The following is a 22,389-nucleotide window of genomic DNA, read 5'->3' as shown; positions in this document are numbered from 1 at the left end:
TTTCTCCTTTTTCTTTGAGGAAGCCTGTTGCAAAAAGAGGCTTCAATGGTGGGATTTGCAGGATGAGAGCGTTCATGTCTGTGGGAGCTGGGGACAGAGCCTGGGGCAGCAATATTTGCCTTGGGCCACAGCTCTTGTAGGTCCAACATGGGCTGCAGTGAAGGCTGGGCAGGGAAGGCAGGATGGGCAGCTCCTTGGCAGAGCCCTGCCCTGCTCTCTGCTCCTGGGAGGGAACAGAATCATGATGATGGTGACTGCAAAATGTAAAAGAAAAAAACAAAAAACCCATGCAATTGAAAGAGCGACTATTTGAAATCAGGGAGCAGTGCTGCAGCCCAACCCGGAGCAGATGTTTAACCAATTTTCTGTATAATTTCCCCTCCCCTCCATTTGCTGTTACAGCAGTCTCGTGACAGCAGTGTGGGCAAACCAAACCTCCACTCATTTCTGTATCGGAGACAAAGCCCCATCTGCGAAGCCCCAGGGTTACCACACCGATCAGATGTGGCTCCATACTGACCTAATTGCTGGCCCCCAAAAGCCCTTGCAGCCACAGAGCACACAGTCACTCACTGCCAGCACAGCAGACAGTCAGACCACTAATCACAGGCCTGCTGCGATCAAGATCATGGGAGAGACAGGAGAGAGAAAGCTACTCACTCCATGGCTGCTGGGTCCAGGGAAGGGCGATTCAAAGATCAAGTTTTGCACAGATGACGTTCCTATGTGGGCACCACTCCCCAGTTCCAGGCATCCCATGACATACACAGTTTCCCCCATGCCAAAATCAGTCTGGTTTTGTGGCCTGGAGAAGGCTCCGTGTCCTCCGACAGCAGGGGATAATCACAGAAAACACCCTGTGCTGGAAGGGTGAAAAGCAAGACCCACAGCTCCTTTCTCAGGACATCCTGAAGGAAGCCCATCTAGAGCTGGCTGAGCTGGCACATTGCTGGCTGAGTCAAGCAGATCACCCTGCAGTCCAGCTGGCCATGACCTACTGCAGCTATGGCCACCAGATCAAAAATAGTGGCACAAATAGCATGCCTGTTCCACCTCTGGCTCTGCCACCCGAAGGAGTGAACTGGAAAGGGCCTTCAGGCCATGGGGTTGGAACCACAGCCCTTACCCACCCTGCTGCCCGCAAGCCTGAGGAGAAAGGTCATTGACCAAAGACAGACAAGCCTTATTGCACTGAAATCTATTTTTCAGGGTGTGAGAAAGGATTATTCTCTAGCAGTAATTTTTTTAGTGGTCCACCCAGTCTCACTGGGGTAGAGCATCACACCATTGCAACTCCATCAACCTTCCAACCAGCACTTTCTCAAAGTGCCATAGGCAGGACAAGGGCAGTTCCCACACCAATAGATGTAGAACACAAAGAGAATAAACTGGAGAAATGAGAAGAAAGTTCAGGCCTCCACTCCCCCTCCCTGTCATTCCTGTGGTCATTTGAAATCTCATTTGGTGACTGGTTGCTCTTATCAGTTGCTCTGATTCTTCTGTTGCTTTTCTTGCACCTTACTTTAAATTGCCATGTTTTTCAGTATGGTGGGATGTGGAACAGAGCCCTTCAGCAAGAGCACTGCCTTGTGAAAGCAGTGGTTCCCTCCCTTGCTCCTCTCACCTACTTCCACCCCAGATCTCACCCACCTTCCTTCCAGGGCTCTTCCACACCCTACTTGTCTCACAAGAGATGACAAGAAAGCAAGAACTTTCTTGCACAGTGTACAGTGAGGACTTGTTCACAACATACTCACCCAACCCTCAATTCTCACTCAGCGGGGCCAAGCTGGAGGAGATATTTTGCATTTCTGTTCTGCACCACCGCTCTCCAAGCATGTGCAATGTCCACCTCCAACAATAATCACGGCAGTAAGAGCGTGCTGGGACCCTGCTGCTGCAATCTGCAGCACGACATGCCCAGGAGGGGCATGTCTCTGCTCCCGCTGGCTCCTTGCTCATTCCACATCTCTGCAGCCTTTGGTCCCACATCCACAGCTCAGCAGCTTTACAGTTAAACAGCAGCAACTGGAAGGCCAGGCACAGTGTGCGTGGTATTACTTGGTAATGCATTAACGGGAGGAGGGGAGAGCGGCTCTAAGTGGGTCATATAACATCAGCCATTATGTTCCAGTTGTTAAGTCAAATGGATTCATTATATTTTATGCCATTAATGGCGTCATTCTGAAAAAGACAGCTGCAGCATCTTATCACTTAGGGACGTTTTCTTCCCAAAAATTGAATTTATGGTTGTGTGTGTCTGTACATAGCTGGCAGATTTTAGTGACCAAGAAGACAAGGGGCTGATCATGCCCATCTGGAGCCAAGCAGTTCCTTGTGCCATCAGCTTCCCCCATGCTGTGCAGAGCACACAGGTCCGAGCACACCTTGTACTACATCTCCATCACTCTGCTCTCACCTGCCATCCTGGCTCGCAGTGGTTTTCACCCGCAGCCCCACTGCAGAGCTGTCAAGATGCATTTACTAATTCACCTTTATCCTTGTACTTGTTATTCCAGCCACAACATCCCTTCCATAGGTCTGTCTGAATCCCAAAACCCACAGTCTCTCATGCCATACAAAGTCCTAGGCCACAGTCACTGCTACACCTCCCGCACCTAAGGAATGCAACAGGTATTTCACCATTTCTCCATCTTCTCCCCTGGGTTTTGTGGTCTTTGTATGTGCCTCCAACAGCATTCAGACTGGATTTTGGAGGTACTAGTCCTACCTCCAAACCATTTTCATGGCTGCTGCAAGTACTAGTGCACTTCTTCGACATGATGAGATGTGGCATACTTTATTTGTGTGAAAATAATTTTTTGTGGACCTCAGTATTTTGTTCCCCCTTCAGAAAAATGCCCTAACATCATAACTTGCCTTATACTTAAGTACAGTCTTCAAGAGTTTGGGGCAAACCTTCTCAGCCTTATCTCTGTTGGTTTCCAATAATTTTCTGCAGGTACAAGTCATCTTACCCCTGTGCAAATAACTGTTTTATGTAACCAATAACCGGAGTTTATGTCCTAGTTTGGGGCCATCCTACAGAGACAGTGCTGTCTTCTACATAAACCAGCAGGTCAGTTCCCAATACACCTGGGAACAGGTGCTATTTCCCCATAGAAAAGGAAAGACTCCCTGAGAAACCGAGTCCTTCAAGCCTAGTCCTGCATACAACCATTTCACTCCAAACTGCCCACCGGACAAGACAAAGCCAGGTCCTTTCCAGCCCATCTGGAAAGCTGGTTCTGGTGTGCAGCTTGAGAAGGGAGAAGGGAAAGCACAGCAGCAGGGTGCAAGCTGGTGTGGAGCTGGGTCACCCTGCAGCCCGCCAGCCCAGGCCTCCAAGCCCTCAGCATTAATCACATGGATTGAAAAGGACATCAGTGGGTGGGTTTTCATCACAGAAAGGGTTTGACAGTGAGGGACAGCCCACACTCCCCGTTCTCCCAGCACTGGCACACCACTATATACTATCAGTCAAACAGGATCAGGCCTCATCAAGGTGGTTTCATCTTTGGTTGATGCTAGAAACCTCCCCTTACCTTGCAGTATTCATCGATAGGTATCAGGCGCTTGACTGCAACATCACGGATGTGACTCCGACGGAAGAGGATCTTCCCTGAAACAGGACACATGGAAAGAGAAAAGCAGGTCAGCACAACACTCTTGAATCACTTTGTCAGGACCTATTCCCTGCACATCTTCTTGCCAAAAGCACCATACCTAAAAAAAAAGCCTTATCATAATAAAGCACATTTAAAGTGGTTAGCATGTTCAAGGAGAGAGAAGAGGAAACAATTACCAGCAAATTGCATCCCTATTTTCTCTCACCAATGTGGCAATGATGGAGGAGCAGACCCTTATCAAAGCACGTGCCTGATACCTTACAACCTGCTGGTGTGCAGGTCCTGGGTGTACAGGTCCAGTGGCAAATGCCAATGCTCGCCAGAAGCAGACATCCCTGCGACTGCCAGCACCGGTGGGACCCTTGTTTCAGGCTTTGGGCTTGCGCAGTGCATCTGGGTCCAGTGTGGGCAGAAGCTAAGGCAGAGGGTTTCCCTGTGCAACTCCGGTGTCACTGGTCCTCGAAGCCACAGTGTCGGGACTGCAGCTCTGAGTCAGACCTATAGGATTTTCCTTCCTGTCTAGGGTTTATTTGTATTCCCCATTAATGGGATCCTCTCGCCACTCCATTTCCTCCCCTCTGGCTTGTGGTACAGGCCTCTTTCTTTGAAGTCTAATGAGTCCTAAATGCTTCAAGCTGCTTTCACAGAGAACAGCTTCTCTGGCATTTAACGAGACAAAAGCCATTAGCAGACAGTGAAACAGATACATGTAGAGACTGGTGATCAAAAGGACTGTACATGGTAGGATTTCAGACCACGCTTCCCAAAGCACCAGGAACTGGCACTGCTTTGCAATACAATCACCTGGAAAATTGTGCTTTGGGAGGGTGGGGGTGGGTCGTAATGAAATTCCCTCTAATTCCTCCTGACACCTCCTCTATCACAGGAAGATCTCGTCTCTTTGTGTCCCTGTTTGAGTTTCCAATCTCACCACCAAACCCAGGGAGAGCAACTGATGTGTCTGGTCATGCAATCCCTTCACTCACCAAGAAGGTCAACATGGGGCAACCCAGAAACCAAACTTCTCTCACAACCAAATACCAACACACCCTCTTTGCAAGCAACATGAGAACGGGGAAAAGCACGCTGGAGAGCCACAGAGCTCTTTGCTGCCCCATGGCTACCTTCAGCCCCTACAGCAAGCTTTCCCAGGAGCTGCAGCACTGCTGGCCCCAGAGGCTGGATGCTACCAAGCTACCCAAGAAGAGGACGTGTGAAAATGGCCACATGCTTATCACAATTCTAAAACCAGGGCTGGGTCACCACCCCACTTCTCTCTGACTTGTCCAGGATCACGCAAGACTTGTGCAGCCTGCCAATGCATTTTTTAAGCAGAGATGAACTAAGACAACCCAACTTCGGCTTACAAGGAGCATGAATCAGAACTTTATGGAGGAGCCAAATCTCCAGCTAGGCTCAGTTAATGCAGAATGCCTTCGAAACTGGGCTGTCCAAGGGAGCACACAACAGTCACACTCAGTACTGGCCCTATGCTTGCCCTCCCGTGAAATGCAAAGGGTCAGGCCAGCTCATACCAGAAGGATTGCTTCTCATTTATGTCCTGCTGACAGCGAGGGGCTGAGACATTCATGGTGGGAAACGCTCTGCTCCGAAAAATGCATTCCTTCTCGCAGCTTGCCAGAGCCAAGTCTGGCAGTCTTTAGAATACAGTGAACCCCCCCCCCACCCCCCTATTCAATCTGTCTTTTAGATTTTGAGGGTGAATAGCCTGGGAACACAGAAGTTGTCTGGAAAGCCTGGGAGCGACAAGCAGGTCAGAGCTCCTTTCCATGCTTATAGCAATTATTTTCCATCAGACAAGCAAATGATCAACAGTTTTCCCTTCTCATCAGCATTTGGTGCATAGGTTTCTATTTGAATGGTGATTTTTAATGAATGGATCACAATAGTTTTGTTGGCAATTGTAAGGAATAGATGTTTTGGTTTTATGTCTGCCAAAATGAAATCACTGATGGGTGGGTACATTATAAATGTTTGAAATAATGAGCTCTGGGTGTAGGAATATTTAAATGTTTAACAAACAGATGCTGGCGAATAACAATAAAAAGAATATAGTTTTGGGGAATAAATACATCACAACAACTGAAGTGACCTTAAATTAGCCCAGGCACAGAGCATACGAACCAGCAGGAAATCCAGCTCCTCTCTTGATTTGCTCTAGATCTAGTATTTTTCAACATGAAAGTTTATTTTCTAACAAAAAGCTGGTTTTTAATCAAAATGCCTAATTAACATAATTGCACACCCTTCAGTGCTGCCAAATGCAGCTATATAAATCCTTGAGTTGAAAGGCAAGAGAGAGCAGGAAACCACTTCCCTCCCGGAAGGGAAAGATGGGCAACTTGCTGAGTCGATGAGGTGCAACGTTTTCCTGGGCATATTTTCCCTAGATCATATCTGCAAAATGGGAATAACAGCACTGGCTACAGAGGCTTTTGATGTGGCCAAAGACCATATAACAAAACAGAAATGCCTGACATGCTTCATCTCATTGCTGTAGATCCAGGGGATGCAGCGAAGGCAACGGTGCCCATCACCCAACACCTCCTTCTAAGCGTTCTCTGCTTTAAACCTTTCTTGGCTGCCTCCAGGAGCTCCTAACGACTCTCAATCTGGTACCCAATTTACTGCCCTGCTAATTGTCCAGGTGGACTCTTGCCCACAGCAGATACTCTATGCTGAAGGGGAGGAGAAGGCTGAGGATTAGCTCTTCTAGATCCTAAAGGAAACACGTGGCAAAGAAATGGGCAGATGGGCCAAGGCAAGAAGCAAGTTGGGTCTGAAGAAGACTGCTGGGTAATTGCTGTCCTGGCCTCTCCCAAGAGCAGCCTGACACACAGGTACTGTGCAGAGAAGGCCAGAGCAAGGACAACATTGATGCAGTTCAGATCCTTGACTCCCAGATACCTGTAAACTCAGCAAAATTTGCTCCAATATGACACAGATAACTACCAACTGTACTTTTTGTTTAAGAACCACCTTTGGTGAGACTCCCTCTACTCCAAACAGTCTCATAGCAGGGGTCTTGCCCTCAGCCTCAACGTCAGTGTGAGGAATACAGAGGGGAAGAGACGTGAAGGAAGGCAGTTCTGCACATCTCGCTGATCACTGGCGTTTTCTATGGGCTGGTAAGGTCAGTGCTGCTGCAGGCTCCACTTCACCAGCTTCTCACTCTTGCCACAACTCAAGCACTCAGAAATAATTAGATTTTCTTATTTACATATATAACGTTATGCATCAGCAATCAGAGCAATGAGTCTCCCTGCTAGCACAACAAAATCACTGCACAAGGAAGTATGGTAAAATACACTGTACTTTATATACACAGAGCTATAAGTAGACTGAACATTTATCACCTGGGAATGTGTCAAGTAAGTTGATTTTGGAAAAAGAAGACAGCAATAAGGCACCACTACTGCGTGCATGTTCCCTGTCTACATCTCCCCGCCTGTACCTGACACCACATTTCATACACTCATTGGCTGGTTAGAGCTGCTGAGGGCAATTAAGCAATGCAGAACAGATTATTATTGTAGGCTTGCCTTGGAGTAACATGGATTAGTTTAATATAAAAGAAAAGTAAGCTTTCATAAATATTTACATCAACAGGCTATCAGAGTCAAAATTTAATTTCACCACCCAAAAATATTAAAAACATCCAGCTTTTTATGCAGGGCTTTCCAGAAATCACCGCATGCTTTGTACACAGCATGAAAGCAGCTGGGGCAGGTAGGACCTTTGGCACAGCAATGTGCAGAAGAAACACCCCAGCGTCCCCTATTCCCCCAAACATCCCAGGAAAGAGGCAGTACATGAGTGACAGCCCTAGGCAGAGGATTCGCCGTGGGGAAGAAATCCCAAGGGCAAGCGATGCTAATTCTTGCCCGGTGGCTCTTCCAGGCCCCCCAACCCCACGAAGGAGAACTGCCGTGCTTTTCCCATGCTGGGCTGCAGCCAAAGCTGGCTGTGCTCTTCAGAGACAGCTTCCAAGCAATTGATGCTTTTATCTACCCAGAGAAAAGATAAATTGAAGAGTAACAAAGCAGCAGAAGCCATGTCTCAGCTCCCCTTGACTACTCGAGCATTTGTTGACTTGTTTTATCGCTTTGTTGACCCTGGTTTGTTTTTACAGCCAAGCAAATACCCGTAAAGGCGCTTCAGCACTGGGGGCACCAGCTGGTTCTCAGAGGGGGACTGGAGAGGGGGGAAACCTAACAAAAATATTTCAACCTAACGCAAAGCCAATGTCTGACCACATGTGAAGGACTTCTGAGTTGGCAGCAAGCGTCCCCCTCCCCAGCTGGGCAACGGCAGGGCACAGGGGGAGAGGCGCACAGGCTGGAAAGACAGCTATGGGCGCTCACGCCTGCGTTTCCCTTCCCCTGTCTGACCCCTTCCCTCCCTCCCCTTTTGACCTGCCTGGCACCATCTGCTCAGCTCAGGCGCTCAAATTGTCCCAGCGCTTCCGTTTCCTCTCCTTCGCTTCCCTGAGCTCTGGGCTGACAGCAGTGTTCTTCACCCTGCTGGAAGGCAAACCTGGAAAGCCCCAGCAGAGCACCCTGATGTTCTTTCAAGACTCCATCAGCCAGTGGATAGAGCTCACAACCTCCTGGGATGTGAAGCTTCCCAGTGTCAAAGCTCTGTGTCCCACTGACGCAGCTGCGCTCCCTTTCTGCCCTCTTCTACGGACACACTCATCTCCCTCCACCACTGCTACTATCCACCGTGGCCCACCACATACCAGCAGGAGTTCATCCAACATGAGGAATAGGCACCAAATCCATCCAGCATGTCCCTGCACACCTCAGGCTGGCCAGCACTGTCCCACAACAGCTTTTGTCCCAAATGTCCCACACGGTGCCTCACCCCAGGGAGAGTTTTCATGTAAACACTGCCATGGCATGGTTTCCTTTAACCACTGGCATGGTTTCCTTCAAACCCTCCTTAAAACCTTCCTTTGCCACAATTCCTGCACTCCTTTCCCCCTAAACACCGCACTGTGACAGTCCTTTCACTGATACAGTCTGGCCAGGACACAGAGGGGCAATGCTGGCTTTTGCCTCCTACCCAACAGCTGGAGCAGGGGTTGCCCTTCTGCATTTAAGCTGCACATCACTGGGCTCAGAGCTTCTACAGCAGAAATAACATTATTATGCTGCCGGGTACCCAACCGGGCAGGAGGAGAAGGCTGCAGGGTATCCCTAGGGCCATGAGCTCCATCCTCCATGCAGCAGCACTGGCACCAGCCAGAGAAGCTCCACTGAAGATACTCTGTCTGCCCATGAAAACTCCTCTGGTGCCAGAAAACTTCTGCTCTCCCAGGAGCGGAAGAGTCCCCGTTTGCAGCTACTCAAAACTGCTTTGCCTTACGTGACAGACCGAGAGCAGAGGGTGCGGGCAGCAGCTCCAGTGCGGGGGCTGCAGAGCGGTGGATGTGCAATGGCCCCACCGCCTCAGCCATTCATCAAGGACGGCAGTGTGTCAGAGCAGAGCCTGGGGAAAGGGCTGATAAGGAGCTCGGGTCTCCAGCAGTATGAGATAGAGCAGGCAGGCCACAAGAGGGGTTAATCTCTCCAAACAAACAGGTAGGGAAACAGGGCTCTGCAAATTATTCTCTCCTGTGGGAACTCTCCAGGCAGAGCTGAAGTTATACTGGGGAGTAAGGAGCTGAAAAAACAGAGGCAGAGGCATTTCAACCAACAAAATGGTTGAGACTTCTTTTGAGCCAGAGGCTGATCCTGGATCTCCAGCAAGCTGGAGGGGCAGAGAACCCGAAACACATCATCCTGCCGATCACGGAAGCCAGATACTTCAAGAGTGGAAAACTGTCTGCGTCTCTTGCTTTACCCTGAAGGACTATCCCCCCTCTCCCCCCTCCAACCCCACGCCACTACCTCGGAAAGAATTCACTTCTCTGCACCTTTCAAATCACATCCAGACTTTCCCTGGCACGGGTTCCAAACTCACTTCAAAAAAAAGGCAGCCCCAAATGTACACATAATTAATCCCAGCCCACGGAGCAGCCAGCTACGTGGGCTATTCCTAGGATGGGGAAGCAGGCGTGGGAGACAGCGTTTCCAGGAGCCCTGCACTTAGCATCTGTTTGGCAAAGTCCTGCGCTGTGTGCATATCCTGGAGAAAAGGAGGGGGACCAGCAATGTGCCTTTGGGGCTGTCCTTCGTATAGCATAGGCATGAAGTTCCATACATTGTGAAATGAAGCCAAATTAAACAGTGCTCCTATCTAGACAGACCCTACACTCTCACAGTTTGAGATCCTCTGGAAGGAGCAGTCAGTTCTATCTGTTTGCCAAAAATTACAGAGAAAGCTACAGAGAACACAAGGGATGAGGCAAGACATCTCTTAGGCACTGGATGAGGTGGCCAGAGGAATAGGTCAAAGAGATGAAGTCTCCATGGAAGAGAAGAGACTGGGGAGCCCCCAAGGCTCCAAGGAGTGCTACCTATCATATAGCAGAAGGATTTTGGCCTGGACTAAAACAATGAAGGTCTTCAGGACATCACTGGGTCAGTCTGTTGATGCAAGAAAGACTTTTTCTTCCCCACCCAGCTCAGCAGCAAGCCTCAGTGTCTCGGCTTCCTACCCCAAATGGCTCACTCTCTGCTATCAGACAACAGCAATGGCATTGCTACCCTTCCTACTGAAAAAAAAAAAAAAAGACATTTCTGCCAACACAAAGTGTAGAGAGGAAGACAAGAAGGAGGAAAAGCAGCCTCCTACTTAGCAAATCCTTTGAACTCTGGCTATCCCATCAGACTCAGCAGCTTTTCTTCATGATCACGAGAGCGGAACTGCATTGAAAGTTGCCCCAAAACATTCTCCACAGCCCTTCTGCAACCCACCCATGCAAGAGCTCACGGTAAGAGTTCACTGGAGCAAAATGTTTTGAAGGCCATTTTTCTATGGTCTACAGTGCTATGAGAAAAAAAGTAAGGTAGTTTCTTTAAAGACAGCTTAAAAGTCAGAACTGCTTCACCGCAGCACTCTGCCTGGGGTAATACTGTCTGCACATCAGCAGGGTTAGCTGCAACCCTACAGAAAAGGCAACCATACCGATCATGGGCTGCAAGCTAGCCTGGGGCTGTCCACCCTACAGTGCTACAGCAGAAATGCCCGCCTGGATAGAGCAGAAAATAGTAATTAGGACCCTTGTCCCACCTCCAGCTCTGAGGAAGATGCAATGGGGCTGGGGAAAGTCAGGTACTGTAACTGGAAAATGGATGAGTTCTTCCCCAGCTCCTTCACGGGGCCTGTGTGGGGAGCTGTTAGCTGTTGTTCTGGGAGAAAAGCCCCACAGCACGTGGGCAGCACTGATGCCCATGCCGAACAGGTTAGCAGGCTGGGAAAGGAGTAGAAAGGAGGCATCATTCTGCTTTTTAAAATGACCCCACTGAACCCCCTTTCTCCTCCTCCCTTCCTGGGAGTTCACTGTTGTCTGTAGCTAAAGCTTCCTAAAAAGCAGTTTTACAGCCAAAGTTAGCTCAGCCTCAGGCAACCCCTCCTTGCGGAGGCTCACGTTTCCAGCGAAGCAGACCGGCCAGGATCTGCTCCAGGCCACTCAGGCTGTACAAAGTTTGGAAGGCTCCGCTCTCCTTATAAAAGCTGTTTCCTGAAAGATCTGGCACAGCCCTTACACAGCAGGCCCAACTGAGCTCATTTGTTTTCTTAGCTCATTCTTTCCTGGGGTCTCCACACCACATCTCCCAGCCAACATGCGTGTAACCCTTCGTGTGAAGTCCTGCAGGCCAGGCCATAGCTGCCCAGCACAATGTCCCCCGGGCCGGGCCGTGACAGGTCTCTCCTCTCTCGTCTGCCAGCTCCAGGGCCCACAGTCGATGCCACACATGGGCTGGGTGCCACCAGAGCTGTGTCGAGGGGCCACCCCCAGCGCCACATGAAGCTAGGCAGGCTGCACCGGTGACTCAAAGCCAGCAAAAGTAGCCAAGAGCCCACTTCAAATTCCCCTATATGGTGGCAGAGGCTTTTCAGGCCTGGCGTAGCAGCACTTCAACGTCCTGCCAGGCCAAACCAGACCCCACCAAGCTGTGCTATGGGATGAACGTGGTGCCAACACCCGGGAAGGGACAACCCCTGGCCCCAAACCACAAGTGCAATTGCTCTGCTCTGCTTTGGAGGAGCCAACTTTATGACTCCAGAAGAGCTGAGTGGGCTGAAGGAATCACACTTAGAAGAGCATTTTCTGACACCATCAGAGACAGACTTCCAAAGACCCAAAGTCTCTTGAAATTTCCAAGAAGTCAAATCCTAAAAGTAAACATTAACAAAATGAGGCAAACGGAGTTCCTATGGGCTGGATGCTGTAACTATGGAGTAATCATGGAACTCTCTTCCCCTTCCAGGAAACCTGCCTGACAGACAAACCCAGATGGCACCTTCTCAGGTGGTGGTGATGACTCTGAGTGTGGGATGCTTAGGGGTTTGCTAAGAAAGCCAGAGCTGCAGGAGGCACAGGGTTGCAGGAGACATTTTTGAGAACTGCAGTGGCCGCAGAGTCTCTACAACGGACTTCCCAGAAAGCAGTGTACTTTCAGTAAATCACTGGAGCCAAATCTCTACTGGTAATGAAATTCAGATGCTAAAAATGTTGCTCAAAATGGGATAGGGAGCAAACTACAGTACTCACAGAGGCTGAACATAATCAAAACCCTCACAGGTCTAAGCATACTAGAGACACGTTTTGCAGAGAAAGAGACCCAGGCTGTTTGCACTGAGCTTGCCTGGATGGCACCCCTAGGCCTACAGAGTCAAAGTTTGGGTTCAGCTGCAAGAAACAAAACCCACTGCCATACCCAAACTTGGAAGGCCAAAACTGCTCCAAAAAGGAACCATACTGCTTTTCACATTCTCATCACAGCTTCCTTTACCCCCAAGTGAAGTCCTCTTTTGGAAGCAGACACAGCTTGCAAGCCCTCTCACCGGGGAGGTATGGCTCATCATCTTGCTCTGGAGAAAGCTGCCAGCTCCTGACCCTTCCATGATGCCCAACAAAGGCAATATGATTCCCACTTCTTAATAACACAACTTCCCTGAAGCAAGAGGAGTTCTGAAGGTGCCTCATGAGGACAGGCAGATGCAAGATTATCTGTCTTTCCAGTGGCTACCTCCTGTCCAGAGAGAGGACACCATCCTGTGCTCGGATCTCACCACCCCACTCCATGCCCTTCACTGGCACCTGAAAGTACAAGCAGTAAAGCTGCAGGTCCAGCTCTTGGGCATCAATAGTCTCTCTCTTCTTAGCTATCGCAAACCACCAAAGAAATGGAATGTCAAGAAAAATTTCTGGGAGAAGCACGGACTAGCAGTTTTCCAAGTCAACATGTGACTGACTACCTCTGAAAACAGTATTACTTAGTCCTGTTCCAAAAGGGGACCCGAGCAAAAGGGTAAACTTCTCTGCAGAGGGCACACACAGATGCACAAGCTCCTCTGGAAGATGGTCATCCTAACTCCCCAAAACCGCTTTCTTACACAAAAGCCAGGCTTTATTTTCCAGCAACGGCAACCTCCTTTTCCTCCAACAGAAACCCCAGTGACACGCCTCTTAGCGAAGGGAAACTATTTCAACACCAAGAAGAAACAAATATTGAGGAGTGTGCTGTGAGAAGCAGTGCTCCGACCAGGCTTCCCATCACTGCCTTCCAAAAATAGCAGCATTTTGGTAGGAATTTTTGCAAGTGCAGCACGGCCAAACTGTATGTCCAATTTTTCCAAGTTCTGCCCTTTGTCAATTTGGCTTCCATCCTTCCTCCCCGCTCCTTGCTGGCAAGAGTACTTGTACAGCAAGGGCTTTCCCGCTGTATTGATGTCAGGTGTGCTTTGCTCTTGCTGATGGTACAGACAAGCCAGAATCAGAAATCCCTCTATGGGAAACCGAGACAAGACTCTCTTGCCCAGAAAGGGGTGTAAATGAGTTTCTTCACGCCAGCCAGAAAAAAGTACAGCCCACTAAATGCCTTTATGTTTCTAGAAAAGCCAGGAGGCAGAACACGGCACAAAGGGCTGCACTAAATGGACCTGACAGTCACTGGAAGTGATTGTGATACCGTGACAGTTCTAAATATGCCCATCAGCTACTTGGAGGTGGGGGGTAAAGACAACTCTGTAGCCAAAGCCATTAGCTATGGGCATATGAAAGACTCCCAAGGCCCTGCATTAGGGTTCTTTTTCCCCCCACAGCAGCAGCACCAAAGGGCAGCCACGAGCAATCCCCCATGCCTCAAAGTTTGCGATGGACCATCACATCTGTCCCCCAGGCGCAGAAACGCTCAGCTGCACGTTGGGCTGGCAGGGCACACGTCATGCCGCAGAAACCCTGTCTTTGACCAGTCCCAGATCACAGGAGGCAGACAAGGCTGTCAATCAGCTTGATTTAACATGTGGAATTCAATTGTTATCTCCTCCTCTCTGGACGACCCTTTGAGTTGCAAGGGACAGGATAAACAGTGTATGAGCAGTTCCTGAGGAGCCTCACGCCACACTCAGCCCTGTGCCATGCTGGCCAGGCCCCTTCTCAAAGCAAGCAGGATGCTGTGGGGGTTGCTCGTGCCAGAAGCTCTGCCTGTGGGGTTGCTTAGCTGAGTCCTCCACTAGTGATTCCTGGAGGGAATAACCAAGGGGTGTAACACTCTGGGCACACTGCTAACAAATACAGATGTTTTAATGGACACGGTGCAGGCCAAGAACTTGCTATTGCTCAGATGGTTCAGGAGGTAAGAACTAAAGCTTGTGTATGCTCACACACAGACTGGGATAAAGCTCCTGCCATGCCAAATCCAGTGTGGTTTTTGCTGGCACCCACTTGCCTACCTGGCAGAAAGGGGATGATCCTTTGCTTGGGGTCCTTCTGCCCTCCTTCCATCGGAAACTTGTCCAGCATTTGCATCTAGAAAAGGAAATGTAAGAGAGGTGATTAAAGTTGGTGGTTAACGTGCATGACACAAGGCCACTCTCCCCAGGAGGAGGTGAAGTTCATTCTCCAAACCAGCAGTGTTCTGAAACACCGTACACAGCACTATCAGCCAGGGTACAGTAACCTGCAGTGCCGAGGGAAGCACAGCCAAATCAGTGCCAGAAGCACAAGATCTTAGCATCATCTCCACTGTTTTCAAGACATTTCTCACTGCTCATCACTATCACTCTGCTCAGCACGGGTGATTTATTGTAACCTGCTTTTCTGCAAATATTTTCAGCCTGATGGACCTCAGTCACTAGATCTCAGAAGCTGCTCAAAAAAAGGCGTATTTTAAGTTTATTAGCTCAAGCATCGCACAGCACTGACACAATTCCTGGACTACAGCTGACTTGGACTGACAACACCAACTCATGTTTGCCTGCAAAAGGCCGTAAAGTTACACGTCAACTTTAGGGAACGCTTTGTGCTACACAGGCTTTGAGGGATGAATGTTTTATGGGATCTTCAGCATGAAGCAAACAATTTCCTGACTGGTAAAACTGCACTTAGGAAGTTTAGTCAGCAAAGAGAGGTGATAACCAGCTCCTGCTCTCGCTGAGTGCCTACAGTGGTGCATTAGCACATGCATACAACTTCCTTGCAGCTGCTATGACGCTTAATACCGATGCCCTGGCAGCATCCACATCCTCAGCATTTCCTTTACTTGGTCTTGCTGGAAAACAGTTGGATTGGGTTTTGCACTTTACACAGAGCAGAATCGGAGAAAGGGCATGCCCAGCCATCCATCCAACCTCTCGGACACTTCCTTGGGAAGGATGGGCAGGGAGATGCAAACTCTCCCTTGTTTTCTTTGAGGCATGGATCTGAGCTCTGTTTCCCATCACCTGAAGAGCTTCTTGGTCCCCAGGGTATTTGAAATGGGTCTTGCCCTCCCCTATTGGAGCTATCGCACTCTGCATAAATAATTAAGCACTTATGGAAGCACTGGAGACAACCTGCCTAAGAAGTGTCCTGAGCACTCTGTAGAGTCTAAACAGCCATTCTTTGGCCCAATTAATATTTAAGGTATTTTATGAAAGAGGAAAGAAAGCCCAAGCCATTCCTCCCATGAGAGGCACCTGCAGGCAGCCCTCACGCAGCCTGGCAGGATGCACAAGCCATGCTCCCTCCTGTCTGCTGCTCCGACATCGGGAGCCCCAGCACCACGGGGAGTCATGCAGGGCCAAACTGTGGGGTCCTGACACCCCCTGGGGATGTGTCCCACCTGGCTCCCTCTTGTTCTTTGGCACCTATTTTTCCACCTGCTTTTTACAGGAGATCTCAGCTCCTAGCTATGGGCTGTGGACTCCTCTACCGCAAACATGAGCTCGTTAAAGCACTGTAATGCTAAAGCTAAGTCTTGTTGTTGATACAGCCCTCCGCACCCCTGCACAGGCAATACTTGTGGGTTTTTTTATTGGATCTCAAATGCATTGACATAAAATCATTGAGGTTTAGTGGAAAGGGGGAAGGAAGAAGGAGGTATTTTTCCCACATTTTGAGAAGAAATAAAGAACTCCCCCAACACTCCCAAAGACAACAGGAAAACCAAAAGAAGCTCTCAAATATTCTCTTCAAAATGAAAACAAGACGACTCAAAACCAGGATGACACTAAGCACAAACGGTCCCTGTTTACAGCTTCTTCTCAAAACAAACTCTAAAGGCTTTACAACAAAGAAAATTACTCCAGACTCAGCAATAACTGGGGACTGTGGTGACGTTACCAGCAGCCACAAAGCAAGCCTGAGCACGGCCGAGGGAGGACTCACCTCCCCCAGGCACCGCAGGCTCCCAGGGCAGCACCACCATCCCAGCCTCCCCAGTCATGCAACGCCCTCCTGCTCTTCCCTCAATCCATGAACAGAATGGATGACACCACATCCCCGTTACCCTGCAAAACAGTGTTACACTACAGCAGAGCCCTGCTCCTGTTGGGAAGAGCTCGGGAAAGCTTGTGACTGGTTAAGGGTGAGGAAAACAAGTTGCAAACACCACACATCTGATTGCTGTTAAGCAATGCAGTTCTTGAGTCACTGGAAGCTTTCCCCTCCTCTCAGTCTGAACACGAGCTGAGGATCTCTCGCTCCCGGGAGCACCGAGAGCCTCCAAGGCACAAACGGTGCAAGCTGTTTTCTGCCGTATGTACGTGCCTGAGCTGTGCCTCTGGCCAGACCTGCTCTCAGCCATGTGATCCCACCAAACCCAGCCAGAACTTTAGCCTAGAAGTTCTCCATTTCCTTCTTCTTGACTGAAAGTGCTCCTTGCACCAGCTGCTCAGCAAGCAGGAGGCAGTGTGGGGACCCTCTCACTGCAGCCCCCCTGTTCCCCTCCAGCCCAGCCCAGAGCCACCAGCATCACTCCAGTCAGACCAGACGCAGCACTGCCGGCCCTGGGTTGGTACCATTATGCCTGTGCATTCACAAGCTAATATCAATTCTCTTACTAGAGGGAGGAAAAGCAGTTGCAAGGTGCCTGGAGCACCCTCTGACACACACAAATAGGAGAGAAGGCGAGGAAGAAACAAGACAGAGGGGTCAGTCCCGTGGATCTGCCACATCACACAGCTTCGGAGAAGGCAGCTGCAAACACGAGTTCATCAGTTTTACTAAGCATAAGCCTGTGGTTGAAGAACAGCTAAAAGAACCACTCCAAAGAAAACAACCCCAGCGCCGGCTGTAACCATGGCAGGCAGTGTGCGCTAGCAGATACAAGAGCACACGTCTGCAGAACCCAGTGGTGGGTCACGGGCTGACAGTTCTGCCCTAGCACTGCACGCCGTCACGCTGCAGCAGAAACGCACGAAGCAGCAACGGGAAGAGTTCAGCTCCAGAGCTGAGAGATGCTCCAGAGACCTGGAGGAAGGCAGATGGCAGGTCTCTAGGTTTTGAGGCTCCCTGTACCCTTTCCATCCCGTCTTGCTCCTGCTGATTTTGCAGGGTGGGGACTACAGCGCAGGTTGTCACACTGCTCTTCCCCAGAAAAGCCAAGGAGAGCAGGCACACATCTGGAAGAGGGATGGAAAAGGAGCAAAAGTACAGCAACCCCCACAAGCTCCGGGGGAGGAATGTGCAGACAGGCATCAGAAGATCGTCTGCAGAAATGGAGGCACACCAGCAACGGGGCAGGGCAGGTTTCCTGGGAGAGCACCCTTCTCCCCTGCAGGCAAGGAGTCGTAGAAGGCAGGTGGTTGGCACAGGGAGACCCACAGATCATCTCAGCAGTGAGCGTTTCCATCCAAGCTCCAAACAAGACAGCTCACATCACATTCCCAGAAGGGAGGACTTGCCCAGCCATCCAAGATCCCAGGGAGAGGGGGAGATGGGGCAGGCGAGAGGCAGACAGACACACAACCCTTTGGAGCACAGCTTTTCCTGCCAAGCACGGGAGAGCACAGAGAGGCCAAGTCTCACTCTCAGCAATGCACTCAGCCAGGTTGGGAAGAAAATGAGGGAAAAAAGAAACAATAACCCTATTGTTTCTCCCCTTCCAAGATTATTTTTAAGTATTTGTGACAGAATTTTTTTTTTTTTTTTTGTAATGGAGCGGATGCAGTTTGAAGCAATTTGGTGTGCTTTTATTATACAGGAAGCAGTTGTATCATGCTTTTCACCAAGTCCTTTGCAGTAATGCTGGACAGGAGGGTGATCACACGGCGGCCGGGCCCTGGCTCCCTAAGCCAGAACTGGGTCAGAGATGCCGCGGCAACATATCCAACCCACAGCAGGGCTGCCTGCAACAGCACGCCAAGATAGGGCACGATTATCCACATTTATCTTCACCATCAATTTATCTTATTGATTAGCTGGTTTTCTCTTAAGCCAGAAATGTCTGTGTGGTGAGTCCTTCTGGAGCGAGCTGCGGCTGAAGGTCTGTGCACATCATGGGAGCGCCCTGTCCCCATGGCCAAGCTGCCCGTTACCACGCAGGTGATAACGCCGATGGGGCCACCCAGGGAGAGGGAGCCCTTCAAAAGCAGCTTTATATCGATAGCTAACATACTGGCAGGCAGCTTCTTCATTAAAAGGAAACTTGCCAGATAATATCCTAATTGAATCAATTAAGAGTGCTGCAGGGGATCCTCGGGAGAGGGGAATGTATGTGCTCAGCAGTATTCCCAGGAAGCAGAGCATTCAGGAAGGGCTTTGCCCAAAAGCTGATGGTGTAATGCAGAGGGATACACCACACAGACAGCGCAGTGCCAGAGGGATACGTCTGCCGGAGGAGCAGGGCTGCCAGCCTGAGAGCGTGCCCTATGGCTTCCCAGCCAGAATCAAACCCTGAGAAGGCTCTGCAAAAAAAATCCCAAACACCTCAAGCCAGTAGGTAATAAGGTGTGTCATTGCTCTGTGCTTCTCTGCTCTCCACAACAAAGTGGAGAAGTTTTCCCTTCTAAAATATAACAGTGAGAAAAAAAAAATTATTTTTCCTTTAAATCTTATCTGGTGGAAAGAAAAACGTCAGGGTGAAATGGTAAACACAGAAGTCCTGCATTCCCCTGATAATGATGAACCAGGAGGCAGAGGGTTACTCTCAGCAAGTCCTCTGCAACCTGAGGGGCTGTGAGATTTGCTTTTCTCAAGCTGCCCTAAAGCACCGGCTCTCCGTTTCGGAGTGTTAGGGTTGCGTGGCACCTACCAGGCCTGCAGGAGAGAAGGCAAGGCCTTGCCAGCTTGTGGAGGGGCTGGTGTGTGTCACCCAACAGCAAGATACACCAGCACGGGCCGGGGGGGTGATGAAATATCCAGGCGAGGAGAACAAACTCTTGCACAACACCAGGAGCTGATGCTGGAGCCAGGCCACGAGCTGTAATCACCGGCACTGGGCAAGGGAAGGTCCCCCTGCTCTTACTGACGGGATTTGCTTTGCCTGCGTGACGGAGGTTCGGCATAAAACCACATTCCTCCTTCTTGGTGTAGCACGTGAGAGCTGACCTAATCCATGCCTCCACCAGACACGGCCGTCATCCAGAGCAGAGCAGTCAGCTTGTGACAGAACCCGAAGGGAAAGGGGAAAAAAAGGAGTTCAACAAAAGGCTTCAGAGTCGGGCTGAGCGCGCGGTGGCAGAATCACAGGGGACTCTTTGTGAGCGCAACAGCCTCCCTGCTGAGAGAAGGCAGCAGCTTGCCATGGGGGAAAGATGGGTCCGAGCCAAGCCTGCTCTCATCCCACACTCCCAAACTCCCATCGGCCCCATCCCTCGTGAGGGTGGGAATGCCACACCGCGTGCCCTGCTGTCCCCGTGGTGTCCTCATCTCCAGATGGGGATGGTCACACGCACCACTCACCCTGGCCTCCGTGGGCACAGCAGGCCATCCATCAGGTCTCCTCTCATGGGAAGAGGAGTCTTCCAAGGGCCAGCATCCTACTGATCTCCAAATGCAGTGGGAAAGGGAGGCAGGCCCAGAAATCACCTGCCGACACGGCAGCACCCCAGCCCCATGGGGACGTGATGTGAGACTTTGCAGCCGTGCTCCTGCAGATCAAAGCCCCCTCGTGCCCTGGAACCGGCTGGTTTGGGGAACATCTGCCAAGCAGAGAGTCTGGGAAAGAGAATGACATCTGGCAGCAGCTCACAGGCTGCTGATGTTTAGTCTCTTTGCAATCCTACGGGAGGCACCTTCCCTGCATCCACATGGACTGTATGAGGAAAAGGGGGGGGGAAACGCAACAGCCCAGAAGACAGAAGGACCAACGTGGAGCAAGCTTAGATCCCAAGTGTTGGTGATGCTGAGCTGAGGAGCTCAAGCCCGGGGAAGGACTCCGCTGGTGCGGCACCATGTATTGCCCACTCAATGGCCAAAACGAGTTGCTTGTTCACATCAGCAATGGGAGCTGAAGGGCAGCACAACTGAACAGTTTCCTGATGACCACTGTTTCCCCCCAGTTCCTGTTTTTCTGGTACAAGGGATGAGGTATTCAAGCCAGGGGCAATCCTCTTCCTCAGCGCTAGGAAAAGGCATCACAGAGGCTGGATTGTGAAAACCTGATGGAAAACTTTAAGCATTGCTCAGCAATAGACAAAAAAGAATTAACTGAGGTCAGAGAAAAAAGGGCTACACAAATTGGAAGCAGCTGCTACGGCAAGAGAAGCTTCCTATGAAATCACAGGAAGCATTAGACAGAGGGAGACATCGGTGCCTGCGAATAGCTCACTGGCACGGAGGGGGCAGCGGATGCAGGGCTGGGCAGGACACATCCCTCTGCCCACGCTGCCACATCCAGCCTCGGCACCACCAGCTCTGTGCCACCCAAGCTGCTTGCCCATAAACCACACGGACCAGAGCCGGGGAACCAGAGGGTTCTGCCAGCATACCGAGGCTCGGAGGACGCGGCAGCTTCGCATCCCCGTGTTTGGTCCAAGTGCAGCGGTTCTCCAGAAGCTACCGAGCAAAAAGTTTCCCCTGCCTGGGATGAGGGAAGTTTCCAGCTCAGGCACCCACCGATTCTCCATGCAGAAACCTCAGCCAGGCTCGTCTCCAGCTCATGCGATCAAGACCCCAACGGGCACTGCACATTCCCCGGGGCCGCTGGGATTCCCAGACAAGGAGGCACTCGGCCCCGAGCGTCTAACCCTGAAAAGCCTGTATTACCTAGGTGTAAGCAGCATCCTGTTTTATCATCCAGCTTTGAAACCTACACCTCCAGAAATCATGTTTGTTTATTAGTGATGAGAAGATGAGAGTTTCTACTCCCTGGTATCACCATCACAACCAACGCCATGTGGTCATTGCAGCAGATGGGCCAAAAAAAGAGTCATGGAAGGAGAAAGAGAAATACCCTCATCTTCAGACATGTCTCTCTCTGCTCAGGCCAGGCTCTGCTCCTCTTAGTGATTTCCGTGTCTGTTCTCTGCTCATTTACAAAGCGCATTTCCAAGAGCATTTAAAAAAAAAAAAAATCACGTTTTAAAACATTTGAAGTTTATACGTTTTCAAAAGCAAAAAGTAGCTCCAGGTGCCCGCCCTGAGGCACGGAGAAAGGAACCAGGGGGCAGAGAAAGCTTCACATCCTCCAAACCCAGCTCCAGTAAGGCATCAGGAGAGACACCCCGAGATGAGGGGATCCAGAATCACCACCCATTTTTGGATGGCCCAAACAACTCCTGAAAAGCATTACTTGCTTTCCCTCCTTTTTGTAAGCTATCAAGAATATATTTGAGAGATGCTAAGGAGGAAGTTTAGTGTTTAAAAAAAGAAAACCTCAAATTTGGAGAAGACCACCAAGAAATCTCCAGTAACAGCCTCCTCACACAGCTGCTGATCCCTCTGTCTGCTTCTTGGGTGATTAAAATATATCTCGTTTTATGCTGAATCCTGGAAGACGACATTCCTTTTACACTACTTTACTAATCCATTTTCCACTTAATTTCTGATAATTGCAGCCTCTACACAGCATTAGGCCGGGTAGGCAGGTCCCAGACTGCACAGATGAGCATTGAAAGCTGCAGCACTCCATGCAGGCACCAGGAGCAGAGCATTAACAACACCAAACCACTACAACATCTATAATTCACCACGGCAACCCAGCCGTCGGAAATGACTCTTGCTGATAGACGTGCTTGACAGCAGAGCAGCAATGCCCGGGGGTGACGCTGGTCTGCACCGCTTCCTCTTCCCCATCCCGTCCATGGGCACATCCCTCCAGCACAGCAGCAGCAGCCATAGGGAAGGTTCACATTAATCCACATCCTCCCCTCTAGCATCCCAAAGCGGACATGCTCAGAAGACCAGGAAGTCATGAGATCT

At 50.2% G+C, this 22,389-nt stretch overlaps 1 protein-coding gene across 1 annotated transcript in view; it reads right to left on the bottom strand.

The window, feature by feature from the left end:
* SH3PXD2B (SH3 and PX domains 2B) overlaps positions 1–22,389 on the bottom strand; it is a gene marked incomplete at both ends in the record, with an annotated part of 57,434 nt that overhangs the window by 24,068 nt on the left and 10,977 nt on the right. Inside the window, 2 exons of the mRNA XM_010153582.1 lie at positions 3,546–3,622; positions 14,499–14,574. Coding sequence (XP_010151884.1) covers positions 3,546–3,622; positions 14,499–14,574 — 153 coding nt within the window. The remainder of the gene's footprint in view (positions 1–3,545; positions 3,623–14,498; positions 14,575–22,389) is intronic.

Source organism: Eurypyga helias, unplaced genomic scaffold (assembly GCF_000690775.1).
Source record: "Eurypyga helias isolate BGI_N326 unplaced genomic scaffold, ASM69077v1 scaffold16776, whole genome shotgun sequence".
In the NCBI taxonomy this organism is placed as follows: Eukaryota; Metazoa; Chordata; class Aves; order Eurypygiformes; family Eurypygidae; genus Eurypyga; species Eurypyga helias.
This window is presented reverse-complemented; position numbering and strand designations above follow the sequence as displayed.